Source organism: Sitodiplosis mosellana, unplaced genomic scaffold, assembly GCF_009176505.1.
Source record: "Sitodiplosis mosellana isolate CC-2019 unplaced genomic scaffold, AAFC_SMos_1.0 Smas_scaffold_5, whole genome shotgun sequence".
Classification (NCBI taxonomy): Eukaryota; Metazoa; Arthropoda; class Insecta; order Diptera; family Cecidomyiidae; genus Sitodiplosis; species Sitodiplosis mosellana.
Genome location: NW_022595248.1, coordinates 1,806,850 through 1,820,752, shown reverse-complemented (window position 1 = coordinate 1,820,752; position 13,903 = coordinate 1,806,850). Strand labels below are relative to the sequence as shown.

The 13,903-nt window shown below is 38.2% G+C and overlaps 5 protein-coding genes across 5 annotated transcripts; 3 read left to right on the top strand and 2 right to left on the bottom strand.

Moving 5' to 3' along the window:
* The first annotated feature begins 192 nt into the window (after positions 1-192).
* LOC129567130 (solute carrier family 35 member B1 homolog) lies at positions 193-2,089 on the top strand. The gene is made up of 2 exons (XM_055443737.1): positions 193-827; positions 905-2,089. Exons 1-2 carry the CDS (start codon positions 635-637, stop codon positions 1,711-1,713), a joined length of 1,002 nt encoding a protein of 333 aa, XP_055299712.1. The 5' UTR covers positions 193-634; the 3' UTR covers positions 1,714-2,089.
* Positions 2,090-2,285: 196 nt separating this feature from the next.
* LOC129567127 (PHD finger protein 20-like protein 1) lies at positions 2,286-6,728 on the top strand. Its single transcript, XM_055443733.1, has 4 exons — positions 2,286-3,357; positions 3,492-3,640; positions 3,774-6,353; positions 6,437-6,728. The coding sequence occupies exons 1-4, from the start codon at positions 2,618-2,620 to the stop codon at positions 6,604-6,606; spliced, it is 3,639 nt and encodes a 1,212-aa protein (XP_055299708.1). The 5' UTR covers positions 2,286-2,617; the 3' UTR covers positions 6,607-6,728.
* LOC129566985 (uncharacterized) lies at positions 6,619-7,902 on the bottom strand. The gene is made up of 6 exons (XM_055443435.1): positions 7,795-7,902; positions 7,608-7,727; positions 7,317-7,504; positions 7,036-7,254; positions 6,832-6,949; positions 6,619-6,678 (listed from the first exon to the last, which is right to left on the bottom strand). Exons 1-6 carry the CDS (start codon positions 7,900-7,902, stop codon positions 6,619-6,621), a joined length of 813 nt encoding a protein of 270 aa, XP_055299410.1.
* LOC129567128 (DNA replication licensing factor Mcm6) lies at positions 6,803-11,253 on the top strand. Its single transcript, XM_055443734.1, has 4 exons — positions 6,803-8,281; positions 8,358-9,394; positions 9,545-9,621; positions 9,752-11,253. Exons 1-4 carry the CDS (start codon positions 8,190-8,192, stop codon positions 10,982-10,984), a joined length of 2,439 nt encoding a protein of 812 aa, XP_055299709.1. The 5' UTR covers positions 6,803-8,189; the 3' UTR covers positions 10,985-11,253.
* Positions 11,011-13,735, bottom strand: LOC129567129 (lathosterol oxidase-like). Its single transcript, XM_055443735.1, has 6 exons — positions 13,300-13,735; positions 12,661-12,842; positions 12,272-12,523; positions 11,859-12,042; positions 11,607-11,779; positions 11,011-11,542 (listed from the first exon to the last, which is right to left on the bottom strand). The coding sequence occupies exons 1-6, from the start codon at positions 13,511-13,513 to the stop codon at positions 11,348-11,350; spliced, it is 1,200 nt and encodes a 399-aa protein (XP_055299710.1). The 5' UTR covers positions 13,514-13,735; the 3' UTR covers positions 11,011-11,347.
* Positions 13,736-13,903: the final 168 nt, after the last annotated feature.

Here is a 13,903-nt window from a genome sequence, read left to right as displayed (position 1 = left end):
TTATTATTCTCAAAAATTTCTTTATTTTCTCTGTATGTTCTTAACGGTACTATTGACAGCTCAACAATGTGCATTGTAGTTTATGTATCGCTGTGTCGCAAGCACGTTTGGCACAACGAACAACTGAGACGATTCGTACACAATCAAATGTGTTCGAAAGTGTTATACACCAAAAGTGACCCAATAAGTTTCAGTCACAATTCAGTTTGGCAACTGACATGTGTCAAATTAGCATTACGTGTATATTTCATTGACAGAGCATCGTTTGTTTTGTGCATTAGTGCTAGAGAGTTATTCATGTTGAGATGATGTGTTTGCCTCATTGCAATTGATACTATTTGGCTTGTGCAATTTGTTTGCTTTAATATAAATCGCATCATTGTGACAGAGAGTGTGCAGATTTTTTATTGGTTTCCGGTTAAAATTGACACATTTTATTCGGAATCATTTGTGCAATACATTGAGTCGAATCAGTTGTTGCCACGTCGAAGTACTTGTTACACACACCGAGCACGGGATTATTTCAATTGAACTGATAAAAATCAATTGGCCGAATAGTTTACAAGTCAATTTGGAAACTGATTGGATTCTACTTCAAGTGATGAACTGAGGCTAATTACACACCGAAAGAAAAATGCATGATCAAGGGAAATTTATCATAGCCGCTGTTGGCATTTTCTTCTCTTACTTTTATTTCGGCATTCTTCAGGAGAAAATTACGAGAAGCCGCTACGGTGAACGTGATGAGGACGGCAACTACGAGAAATTTACATACACCCTGACATTGGTGGGCGTTCAGTGTTTGTGGAATTGGATTTTTGCAAAAGGTATGCTCAAAATCTGGACAATTTATTGATCAACAGGTTTCTTGACTGATTTTGCCATCTCTTCTTATTTACTGTAGGTTTGACGCTCGTAAAGCCGGAGAAAGAGGATAAAACGCATTATGGTTATTATGCCTGTTCGGCAATCACCTACCTTTTGGCGATGGTCAGCTCGAATATGGCATTGAGATGGGTGCCATATCCAACACAAGTGATAGGCAAATCAGCTAAGCCGATTCCGGTGATGATTTTGGGCGTGCTCATCGGCCACAAACGATACACCATTCAACGTTACTGTTTTGTGTTGACAATTGTTGCTGGCGTCATTTTGTTTATGATGAAAGAAGGCAAAGTGAATGCAACGGTAGCTGCATCCGAACAAATGCTTGGCATCGGTGAAGTGCTTTTAATTTTGAGTTTGTCCATGGATGGATTAACGGGTGCGATACAAGAACGTATGAGATCAGCACATTCACCCACTGCTCAACACATGATGATCGCAATGAATGGATGGAGTACTGCCATTGTGTCGGTTGCCATCATTTTAACTGGCGAATTGTTCGAATTCATCGCCTTTGCCAGTCGTTATCCATATGTTTTGGTTAATTTGGCTCTGCTAGCCGTCACCGGTGCATTGGGTCAACTATTTATTTTCATCATGGTAGCTTCCTTTGGGCCATTGGCCTGTTCTGTTGTTACAACAACACGTAAATTCTTTACCGTTTTGTTTTCCGTCATTTTCTTCGGCAATGCATTGACTTCACGGCAATGGATGGGCGCAGTCTTGGTATTTGTGGGACTGTTTGCGGATGCAGCATTCGGTAAAAGTGCAGTAAAAAAGACTGACAAAAATGAAAAAGATAAAGAAAAATTGCTCTCCAATAAGTAAATAAAATACAGCACAAATAGAAACTGATTTGGTATTTGATGAAGATTGTTTGTGGTATTAAATAAACGATAGACATTTCAATAGATATCCATCATTACACTAATCACAGCCTTTGTGGACCAATTATTTTATATTTAAGGGAAAATGTGCTTTCTTCTAGAATTTATGAATATCAAATCAGCTTCGTTTGGTTCAGTTCAAACCTATATTTAAATTAAATTTTAGTGAATACAAATGATAAGCAACGAAACATTTTTCAACCAATGTATATTCGATTAAAATTCATTTCATATGACAATTTCAATAGCAAGCAAAATAAAAAAAAAATATTTATAATTTCTTCCGATCGAATTTTTTCGTACGAAGAAAACGAAACGAATTCAGTGTACCAATTTTTTCATGCATGAACATTGCATTGTTTCGGAATTTTCCACAAAATCATCGTATTAATTATTCATATTGCAGCGAATTTACAGAGAAATGGGAAAACGCAACGAGAATTGTGACAGTCAAGACACATTGTTGTTATGCGGGTTTGTGTCGTTGCTAATCGAAATTGACAGTTCGCCTATATCAAACGAGAGCTACCATGACAGTTGTTGGGCTGCTTCGCATTGGTAGTGGTAACAATATGGCGTCATGTCATTTTTAGTTCAAAGTTTTTTGTGATGCGTATTATGGAAGAGAGAAATCGTGTTTTTTTCCACATTTTTACGCAAAATTTCACAATAAAACCACTTTAAAGTATTGTTTCTTTGATTCCAACGCAAATTTACAATTGATAACATAAAATTATCGAAGAAATTTTTCGGATTTACGTGATTTTCAAGACTATCCGAAATTTCACAATATTGCGTGTTAAAGAATTGTTGTTTGTTCAAGCAAATCAAGTGCATCCATTGAAATGGGTCAACGACGGTGTTGTGTTGCTGAATGCAAATCGGCATCACATTTGCCCGAGCACAGTGATGTGAAATTTCATGCGTTTCCAACGAATGACGTTGCCCGAAATATGTGGCTGAAAAATTGTCACATCGAACAAAATCGATCGATAACCAAAAGTAACGTCGTATGCTCGCGTCACTTTCTTGAAACCGATTATCAGGCACCAAAAAATGGTCGACGATTACTCAATTCAAATGCAGTACCGACTATTTTCGCATGGGGTAATCAAAAATCGTTTGCAGAACATTTGGCCGAAGCACAACAATCAAGCCCAACGCTAGATACATCAACCAAAGGAGGAAACACAGATAAAGTGACAAAAACACCGAGTGACACCACTACACCGGTGGGTAAATCGAAAAAGATGATTTCACGGTCGCAAGCAAACAGTGCGGCCGAAAAACAAAGATCGGCCAGCGCTGAAGAACAATCAACGGGTGATTCAAATACAAAAGTTAATGTAGCAAGAAAGTCATTGGATTCAGTTGCAACACCAGAGAAATCAACGGGAAAAGACAATGCTATTAAGTCGCCGAGTAAAAAGTTTGATATTGCGATGCAATTGACACCCGGAGCCAAAGTCGAAGTACAGGATATGAGCGGAAGTTGGCATAATGCCAGCGTTGCTGAGGTGGATCAGGGCGAACAAGAGGTTTTGATTAATTTCGAGAAAAATGTTAAGGCCAAGGGAGCAGGCGGGTGAGTATTGTTTGAGAGATAACAAAAAAAACGTTTTAAAAAATGGAGAAAAAAGGAAAAAGTGAAAGAAAAATTAGAATAGAACGAATTTTCAGAGAAATATAAACTAAACATGTACATGTTCCCTCATTTAGATTCAAACTAAGCGATGAATGGATAGCAATGGATAGCAGCCGATTGCGAATTCCCGTTCCGATTCAATTCAAAGAAGGTGATCGTTGTTTGGCTCGATGGACTGATTCAAGGAAGTTCCCAGCAACTGTTCTTCGGCCGTTGGAAAACAGTAAGAAAATGTCATCTTTTGGAAAAATGCTCTATTTTTTAATCATTCCATACTTTAAGCCCTAATCCATGTGCCAAGTTGATTAGTATCAATTTCTCGTGCATAAACCTAATTCCCACTTTTCAATTTTCAGACAAATACGAAGTGCTCTTCGATGACGGTTACATCAAGCATGTAAAAGGAATTCACATGTCGAAAATTAAGCGACCGGCAAATGACAAAGCACCGACAGATTCACCAGCAACGCCAGTCATACCGATTCCACCGGTTCAAGCCATCATTAAAAAACCATTCAAAGTCAATACAATCCCGAAGTTTGACGTCAGCAAATTTAATTTGCCTGAAATACCAGAAGGTGAATGGTGTTGCCCGTGGATAAACGACACACCAATTGGTGATGAAGGATTCTTGCTGAATGCGGATGGCACGAAACGGCCAACCGTTCTAGTGCAAGACAACCGTTTGCCGACTGGCTGGACAAAGCATTTGTATCAGCGATCGAGTACATCTGGCAAATGGGATGTTGTGCTTGTCGGTCCAAACAACAAGCGCTTCCGATCAAAAAACGACGTTAAAGTTTACTTGGAAGAAATCGGACAATCGTATAACCCGGACATTTACGATTTTAGCATTCACAAACGTCGTGCAAAAGATATTGGTGTATATGTTTACACGGATGACTATGTGCCGCCGGTTGTCCAAAAGCCATCGTCCGATTTCAAACTAGATTCAAGTCTGGATGCATCATTCCAAGACTTTAAACAAGAGCCATTCACTGGATTCGCACCGAATGAATCGACATCGTCAATTCTGTCAAAGATTACACAAGAAATCAAAGCCGAAACCAGCACACCAATAAAAACCGAAGCAAATGCATCGTTGGAAGAAGGATTCATCTATGTTGGCGCATTGAAAGTTCAACTGATTGATAATTTGTTCCAGTGCCCGAAAGAAGGGTGTGTCAAAACTTTTCGCAAAGAGAACCATTTGCAAATCCATGTAAAACACTATCATCATGAGTTGTCAGAGCAACTGGGCGCTTGTCCAAATATGACTGAATTGGCTTACTTCCGTACAATGCACTCATCCATCGAGGAACCATCGCCGAAAAATCAAATTCCCAATGCACAATTCTTTGAGAAGTCATTCACAGCGGAAATGCGAACGATTCGAAAGTCCATCTCGCCGACACGCGTGAAAATCGAACCGAAATCCGAAGATCAATCGACGCCATTGCCAGCAGCGGCTGGAGAACAAGCGAATGAAGGACTGAAACGAAAGTTAAGCACAAGTCAAATGAGCCCAGAGGTTAAAGAGAAACGCAAACCATCGGCAAATGATAAGGTTACTTCACCGGAGGCTTCTGCAAAATTCAGTACAATCAAAGAGATTGTTGTTTTTGATGAAATCGAAATGGGCTCATCGGCAGCTTCAGTGAAGAAACCAGAAGGAAGTGTTGCAGCTGATTCAAAACCGACAGCTCAAAAGGCGGCAATTCCGCGATTCAAAATCGGTCATGCGGCCAAAATCAAGGCGAACAAAGTTTCGCGACGCAAAGGCAAGACGTTCAAGAAGAAATTCAAGAAATTGGGCAAAGGATTCAAACGAAAGGCGTTTGAAATTCGTGTACCGCTATTGCGTGAAGGTGACGCATTGCCTGGCATTCGTCGTACCGGTGGTAGTTCAAGCTTTGGGACAATTCCGGCTCAATCACGACCAAATCGATTGAAATTTTTACAGTACTCATCTACCGACTCCAATTCGGAGAATTCAACAATGGATCCGAATTTCCAGCAGCGTTCCGCATCGAGTTACATCAACGAAAACGGTGAAGTAATCAAAATCGTGCGAATGCGTCAAGAGGAAATTATCAATTGCCTGTGTTCGTATGGCGAAGAGGATGGTTTAATGATTCAGTGTGAATTGTGCTTGTGCTGGCAACACGGCGGATGCAACGGCATCGAAAAAGAAAGCGAAGTGCCGGAAAAGTATGTGTGCTACATTTGCCGGAATCCGGATAGAGCTCGCGAATCGATGCGATACATTCATGATCAGGAATGGTTGTACGAAGGTAAATTGTTCCATGCAAATTATCACCCAGCAAGTCGTCAAGCCCCATTACGCTTCGACATTCTCAAGCAAAGCCACACACTAACCGGCAATCTGTTGGAGCTGAAACGCTCGTTGCATAGTTTGAATGTGAAGATAAACATTGCCGCAAATAAAGATCATCCGAAAATGTATTTGTGGTCAAAGAAATGGGAACAAAGTCCACCGAGAAATATTGAATCGATTGCCGAAGCAAAAGTTGAATTAAAACCCGTTGAGCAAGTGCAAAATAGCCCAGTTTCGGAAGCTAAAAATGAAATTGCGACTTCTGAAACGAGCACAAAAAGTGCTGATCGTGAAAATAACGTGGCGAAAGGTGATGGAACCGAGCAGACGACATCAAACGAAACAACGCAACAAGAGAAAAATGGGGCAACTGAAACTGCTACGGATAAAAATACTAAGCAGGAAGTAAAAGAGGCAACACATCAACCGCCGAAACAGACACTTTCACCGAAAAAAGTGGCTCGACCAACGCCAAACATCCCTGAACCAGAAGCAGCCATCGACTCGCTTGAATGTCAACATCGTCTCTTGGAACACATTCAGAAGGTACAGAACACGATTCTCTCACGAATGCAAACCATCGATGCACAGATCATGGGTGAGTTGCTTTATTGAACGATTTCTATTCGTTTTATACTCAAATTTTGATCAACCATACTATTTAATATTTTGCGTTTTTAGCATTGGAATCGATGGATGATCATCCGGATACGAATTCAAAAACAGACTTCACCAAAACAAGTCAAACCATACGCATGCTACTTACCGATTTGGCCAAAATGCAAAAACTCTCCGCGATCAATGAACAAACAGCGCTGTACAATTCGGTTGAACCTACTCATTTTGTATGAATACATTTTTATTCAAATGATCCAAAGTTGATTTATTACATTTCTCAGAAGAATGTCCCAAATTTTATTATGCTTTAAGTAAAGAGAAATAAATTCCATGAATTTACAAAAAAAAAAAAAAACATAAGCGACAGTTAATTGTTTTAATTTTGATTTTCATCAATTTTTGGAACTTTGAATTTTTTGATAGGTGTCATCAATTTGTTGCCATGTATTGAAGTGTACTTGATCCATTATGTTTGTTACCAAGCTGGTTTTTGGATCATTCGTAATGTCTTGACTGAACATTTCGTCTGGTGATGATAATGACTTAAATGGAGTATCACCTTTCACCGATGGATTGCTAATAATTGAACGACATAGAGCATGAAGAATGAAATTGGTAAGAAATCGAAGTGAAATTATTGTCAAAATCTCTTCATAACTCACCCGATACGGGCAAAATTAGTGATTATATTGACCATACGCTTAATCGCTCTATAATTCACATTTGAATCGTCGCTGACTTGTAATAAATTTTCATATAGTTTGTAACTATCCAAGAAACGGCAACGGAAAATAAAGCACAGCTCTTCTCCGTGAGCCATTCCATCGAAATCTAATTGATATGTCACTTTGTATATATTGAGTGCAGTATCTACACCGAATCTAGAATTGATGGACAAGTTGTTGAAATTATTTTAAATGGATCGTTAGAATGGCATTCAAACCTCAGTAGAAACGTATTTTTCCGTGTTTCCTTGTTATTTGCTATCACTTGATATCGGGCAGCTTTGAGAATGCCATACCCGAAGCTTGAATCTGAGAGCAAACCAATATTTGCACGTTTAATTGCATCATCATTGGTTGTGTCATTGAAATAGGCGTCTGTCAACAGATCAATCGCATTCTTGTATTCCTGCAAAAAGATGTTATTCATTCTCTCAATCCAGTTTTTGTTTTTTCATAATATAAACAGCGCCAGACCACAGTCGTCAATCAAATAAAATGCATAGAATTACTTCTGGGTAAGAATCTTTAAAGAATCCTCGGAATGGCAGCAACAACTTTGAATCCTTCCAGTCTCCTTTAAGAAGTGGTTCAGTGCTTGTAGTTATTTCTGGATTAAATGTTATGGATTCCTATGGGAAGAATATGTTAAATTTTCAAAAATGACTTCAAAACATTTTATCGATTATTCTTAATTACTTGAGAAGTAAGACTGAACATGGTATCCATAATTGGTGCCTTATCCGATTTATAAATTTCTTCCGGATTTTTGGTTATGAATGCTCCTTTGGTTTCAGAGCTTTCCATGGTGGCACGAAAAACCTGTCCCAAATGCAAAACCAATCCAAAAGATGGCGCTAATGGCACGGAGCAGTTCAGTTTTGACATTGCTAGTTTGTCATATGGTCGCTGTGGTGTGTGTTGTCTTTCGCGCCAAAACATCGTTTGTCACACAGTCAACTAACTGTTGCGCATTCATTGTTTTCTTGTATCTTGTTAGTCGCACAAGTGAATCGTATTCCGTTTCTATCGACGATAAAAAAAAATATATTTTGTGGTTACTTTATTGTTGCTTGTTCCCCCATTAATTAATCATGGATGTAGCTGATGTTCAAGTTGGTCAATTGCGTGTAAAAGACGATGTTGGAATTCGTTGCCAGAAATTGTTTCAAGATTTCTTGGAAGAGTAAGTAGCTTGTGTTGCACATGTCATTTTGAAGTAGGTTTTAATTGTTGGTTAAACATTTTTTTTTCTGTCGTAGATTCCGTGAAAACGGTGAAATAAAATATTTGCATCCAGTGCAGGAGCTTGTATCGCCGGATCGTTCAACGCTTGAAGTGAATTTCGATGATGTTGAAAAGTATAACCAAAATTTGGCCACCACCATCATCGAAGAATATTATCGTATCTATCCGTTTTTGTGCCAAGCGGTATCAAACTACACAAAAGATCGTACCGAATTGAAAAAAGAGAAAGAATGCTATGTTTCGTTCACCGATGTTCCAACTCGGCAAAAAGTTCGTGAATTGACCACATCGAAAATTGGTACATTGATTCGTATCTCCGGTCAAGTGGTTCGTACACATCCAGTTCACCCGGAATTGGTGTCGGGTACATTTGTGTGCCTTGACTGTCAGACAGAAGTGCGTGACGTTGAACAACAGTTTAAATTCACAAACCCAACCATTTGCCGGAATCCAGTTTGTGCCAATCGTCGCAAATTCATGCTTGAAACGGATAAATCCATGTTTATCGATTTCCAAAAAGTCCGCATTCAAGAGACACAAGCCGAATTGCCGCGTGGTTGTATCCCACGTTCGGTTGAGGTCATTTTGCGCAATGAAATTGTCGAAACGGTTCAGGCTGGCGATCGATATGATTTCACTGGTACTTTGATCGTTGTACCGAATGTGGCATCGTTGCAGTTGCCCGGCGCCAAAGCCGACCTTGGATCACGTCATCAACGAGGTGAAGCGGCTGCTGCCGAAGGTGTTCGTGGATTGAAAGCGTTGGGTGTTCGTGATTTGTCATATCGCATGGCATTTTTAGCTTGCAGCGTTCAGGCCACAACTTCTCGATTTGGCGGCACTGATTTGCCAATGAGCGAAGTTACCGCTGAAGATATGAAAAATCAAATGACAACCGAAGAATGGAATAAGGTGTATACGATGTCAAAGGATCGCAACATTTACAACAATCTGATTAACAGCCTGTTCCCATCCATTTATGGCAATGACGAAGTTAAACGTGGTGTTTTGCTGCAGTTGTTTAGTGGCGTAGCTAAAACTACACATGAACGTAAGTGTTGGAATTACAGGAGTAGAAAATTATGTAGAAAATCTTATAACGTTGAAAATGTTCATCTTAGAACGCATTGAAATTATTTTTATTGACGGAGAAGATAAATTGAAACACAGTTTTAATGTATGCCATTTTCCGTTGAAATAGAAACAACATTGAGAGGTGATATCAACGTGTGCATCGTTGGCGATCCAAGTACAGCTAAATCGCAGCTTTTAAAACAGGTAAACCTCATTTAGAGACAATTTGTTTATTTTTTCTTCCATTTCTGAATAAAATAACACTGAACCGTATTTAAAAAAAAACCAATAAAAGAGTTACTATCGAATTCAAAACCATTGTCAATCTCTTCAGGTCGCTGAGTTTTCGCCACGTGCCGTGTATACATCAGGCAAAGCGTCATCGGCAGCTGGTTTAACTGCAGCCGTTGTCAAAGACGAGGAGAGTTTTGACTTTGTCATCGAAGCTGGTGCCCTTATGTTGGCTGACAACGGTGTCTGTTGTATCGATGAGTTCGACAAAATGGAGGTCCGCGATCAAGTAGCCATCCACGAGGCAATGGAACAGCAAACTATTTCATTGGCCAAGGCTGGTGTTCGTGCCACCCTAAATGCTCGCACGTCAATCCTTGCTGCCGCCAATCCAATCAATGGTCGTTACGATCGTTCAAAGTCACTGCAGCAGAACATTCAATTGAGCGCACCGATCATGTCACGTTTTGATTTGTTCTTCATTTTGGTTGATGAATGCAATGAAATCACCGACTATGCCATCGCTCGGAGAATCATCGATTTGCACACAAACATGGAGGAACAACAAACTGAGCATGTTTACACGCGTGAAGAGGTGCTTCGATACATAACATTTGCTCGTCAGTTTAAGCCGATGATTAGTGAAGATGCGGCTCATTTGTTGGTTGAAAATTATGGCCATGTGCGTCAGCGTGACACTGGCATGACTGGAAAAGGATCATGGCGCATCACGGTACGTCAATTGGAGAGTATGGTTCGACTTAGCGAAGCATTGGCCAAACTTGAGTGCTTGAATGAAGTACAGGCTAAACATGCAAAAGAAGCCTATCGTTTGCTCAACAAGTCAATAATTCGTGTCGAACAGCCGGATATTCACTTTGACGATGAGGACGATGCAATGCTTGCCGACATCGATATGCAAGATGAAAACTTACCGCCTAACGATCAGGCCATCGAAACGGAAGAAACGGCCGGTGAATTACAAAAGAAGAAACTCACACTTGCATTCGAAGATTATCGTAACATTTCCAATATGTTGGTGTTGCATATGCGAGCCGAAGAAAGCAAAATGGATTCGGGTGAAAGTGATTCGGAGGGTGTTCGTCGTGAAGATTTGGTAAATTGGTATTTGGAACAGGTTGCCGATGACATTGAAAGCGAAGACGATCTGATTGAACGCAAAACACTGGTTGAAAAGGTCATCGATCGTCTGATGAACCATGATCAAGTCATCATTCCACTGCGCACAACTATCTTGAAACCAAAACAAACCGATACCGATGAAGATGAGGCCAATCCAGTGCTTGTGGTGCACCCCAACTATGTCATCGAATGAGCTGCTGCACACTAGAATTATCACACTTTTTTGTTTGAATTTGCATTTCTTTTTTTTATTATTATTATTATATTCTCGTACAAACTCTTATTTATAAGTTAATTTTAGCCATTATTCTACATACTCTTCTTGACTTTCTGAACCACATTGCTCACTGTTGATCCAAAAAAAGCAAACCAAACAAATCATTTAGAATTTAAAAACATAAGAACAATGAACTTTTTTTTGAAAACCGTTGAATAAATTTGCAATTTTTTTTAAACCAAAAACCAAACATATTTTCGCATTTTCACAAGATTTCTGTGATAAAAAAGCAGTGATAAAAAAAATTATAGTAAATTATAGCTCTAGATCTATGTACAGCTATTTCGTCTTAAGATCATCTTCAGTAAGATCGTTTTCATTGTAGTTGCCCCGGTATGCAAGTGGATTCTCGGATTTTCGCTCGGCCAAATCGTTTGCCAATATTTCTGATGACACTTCGTCGAACGCTTTTCCTTTGCCATAGAAAATATCCTCACGGTAAACACGATTTTTGCGACGGTATGTACCGTGCAGCTGCAGAAAGAAGATAGACACATAAATAGGAGAAGAAGATGAAGTGAAGCATCTAAGTCGTTACCTTGTCCCAAATCCAAATATTGAATCCATAGTTCACATGGAAATATTGATGATGGTTATCGTGGAAGATGGCGTCCGGCTGCCAAGGTTGCCACCATTGTGCTTTGAAGGCAATGCCAGAATGGTCAATGATGCCATGGTAGTAGGTATATATAAGAATTCCATAAAATAAAACTACAATTCGAAATTAAAATAGAAAAAATGACACATTGTTGACTTGAAATTGTCTCTTTTTTACAGGAAAAAACCTTACTCCAATGAACAGGCACTAAGACCATTGGAGACGCCAAAGCCATTTGCACATTCACTATTTCAACTGGATGAATTGCGGACACTGAAAATGCTGTCGGTTGCTTATATTTGTGGTGCAATTTGTGGAAATGTTTGTACAAAAATGGATAATGATAAAATCTGTGGATCCAGTACGTTAGGTAATCCTGAAAAAAAATCGGAAATTAGTCTTGATATATTTGATTTTTGAGATGAAAAAAAAAATGATCGAAAAATTCGAATTAAATTCAATATTTAATTTTAAATTTAATATGGAATTTAATTCAAATTTTATTCGCTAAGATTTTTTTCTTTTCATTCATTGAACTAAATTGAATTTTTCTGGGGGGAAAAAAAGAAAAAAAATGTTGATTATAAAAATGTATTCAAACTGACTTGATACATAAATACGATTGGAATTTGTAGGAAAAACCACAACCATCCATATTCATCAGCTCGATAGTATATTTTCAAGTATTTGCCATCATTTGCTGCATACCAAGAGATGCATCCCGTTAAAAAACTCACAACACCTAACGACAATGAGCCAAACAGCATTTCATGTCGTTCGAGTTCAGGTGACATGAATATTTCCGGTTGACATTTCCATTCGTGGCTTTTGTCGCGTTGTCGAACATAAAAATACCACTTGAAAAGAGATAGAAGGAATAATAAATTTTGAAGAAAAAAATTAAATAAATGAAGTAATTGATAATAAAAAAGGAGTCTTAAATTGAGACACAATTCAATTGTAATTGCAACTAATGAAATTTACACGTATTTACATGTAAAAATCCGCCAATGACAAAATAAAGACCATATGACGAAATTGCCGAAACGATGATGAAAAATAGTAAGGATCCATTCTTATCGTCGGGCCAAGCATGTGCTGTGATCAATTTCTCATTTTGTGAGTTAGACTGTTCAATATGTTTGAAATAGTGTACTATAATAGTGATCCAGTCACCTAGTGTATGTGAGGAAATCAAGATATTTAGAATAAAAAAAAAGTTATATTATAATACTGATAATAATCAGTGATGTTTTTGAACTTCTTGAATTTTTATGACCGGCAATTGAAAGAACACAATGGATCAACTCGATCTATCTGATAACAATCGCTGATTATTCACTTCGAACATTGCAGCGAACATTGGAATTTTATTTATTTATTCTTTTCAAATAAAAAAACCTACTGAAAATATTTCTACGAAAAATTCCAGTCGATTTCAATCGAATTTAATTAAATTTTTTATCTTCATTCAATACTACAACAAGAATAATAAACGATATTTAAGTATGTTCACTGAAAACACTATTTTACGTTATCAACGACAAAATCATGGCAAAAAATTATTGAATTTTTTTGGCAGAATTAAAAAAAAAATTCCAAACTACAGCAATAATTCAATTAACAATAGTACCTTGTATGCCGGAGGCGAATAAAAATATGGCAATGGTGACAAATATTTGGCCCAACCAATTTGGAATATATTTCCATATTTGTTCTATCCTCGATGCAAAAAATGAGCGTTCGGACCAACGAACCCCTTCCATCATTGGATTATAACCATTTTTTACTTTTTCTCCAATCGTAAGGTCTTTTTGTTCCACTGTTTTTCCATTGCTAAACGTCATTTTTCAAATGCTATTTTGCAAAATTGCACAGAAATAATATTTATCTAGAACAAAAAATAATCGCTTTGTATCAAGGTACAGCGCAGGTCATTGTTAATGAAAAGAATAATGAAATTCCACACTGTCAAAGAATCAAATTCTTCACTGACTGCTTGCTCGAAATGAATTCGTTACGAATTGAATGTGAGATTGATTTCCAATGGTTAATATCTCGTCGATTTATGGTACTTTGAGGTTGTTATCGGCTTATTATAATCAAGAGCAGCACACGAAGAAATCATACGCGATTTTTTCCACGTATGGCTTTTGTTAGCAGTTTTTGCTCAAAGGAGATTGATAAAATTGATAATAGCTATTGATAGTAAGTCATGGTATACGTAGGCGGGATTT

Excerpts from the sequence above, each read along its gene's own strand:
- LOC129567130 (XM_055443737.1), top strand. The coding sequence starts at position 635 with ATGCATGATCAAGGGAAATTTATCATAGCCGCTGTTGGCATTTTCTTC. Across the intron at positions 828-904 it reads GAATTGGATTTTTGCAAAAG|GTTTGACGCTCGTAAAGCCG; the intron begins GTATGCTCAAAA and ends TATTTACTGTAG.
- LOC129567127 (XM_055443733.1), top strand. The coding sequence starts at position 2,618 with ATGGGTCAACGACGGTGTTGTGTTGCTGAATGCAAATCGGCATCACAT. Across the intron at positions 3,358-3,491 it reads AAGGCCAAGGGAGCAGGCGG|ATTCAAACTAAGCGATGAAT; the intron begins GTGAGTATTGTT and ends TCCCTCATTTAG. Across the intron at positions 6,354-6,436 it reads CATCGATGCACAGATCATGG|CATTGGAATCGATGGATGAT; the intron begins GTGAGTTGCTTT and ends TTGCGTTTTTAG.
- LOC129566985 (XM_055443435.1), bottom strand. The coding sequence starts at position 7,902 with ATGGAAAGCTCTGAAACCAAAGGAGCATTCATAACCAAAAATCCGGAA. Across the intron at positions 7,505-7,607 it reads TTAAAGATTCTTACCCAGAA|GAATACAAGAATGCGATTGA; the intron begins GTAATTCTATGC and ends ATCTTTTTGCAG. Across the intron at positions 6,950-7,035 it reads ACTAATTTTGCCCGTATCGG|CAATCCATCGGTGAAAGGTG; the intron begins GTGAGTTATGAA and ends TTCAATTATTAG.
- LOC129567128 (XM_055443734.1), top strand. The coding sequence starts at position 8,190 with ATGGATGTAGCTGATGTTCAAGTTGGTCAATTGCGTGTAAAAGACGAT. Across the intron at positions 8,282-8,357 it reads TTTCAAGATTTCTTGGAAGA|ATTCCGTGAAAACGGTGAAA; the intron begins GTAAGTAGCTTG and ends TTTCTGTCGTAG. Across the intron at positions 9,395-9,544 it reads AGCTAAAACTACACATGAAC|AAACAACATTGAGAGGTGAT; the intron begins GTAAGTGTTGGA and ends CCGTTGAAATAG.
- LOC129567129 (XM_055443735.1), bottom strand. The coding sequence starts at position 13,513 with ATGACGTTTAGCAATGGAAAAACAGTGGAACAAAAAGACCTTACGATT. Across the intron at positions 12,843-13,299 it reads ATTCGCCTCCGGCATACAAG|GTGACTGGATCACTATTATA; the intron begins GTACTATTGTTA and ends CACATACACTAG. Across the intron at positions 11,780-11,858 it reads CTTAGTGCCTGTTCATTGGA|TTTTATTTTATGGAATTCTT; the intron begins GTAAGGTTTTTT and ends TTCGAATTGTAG.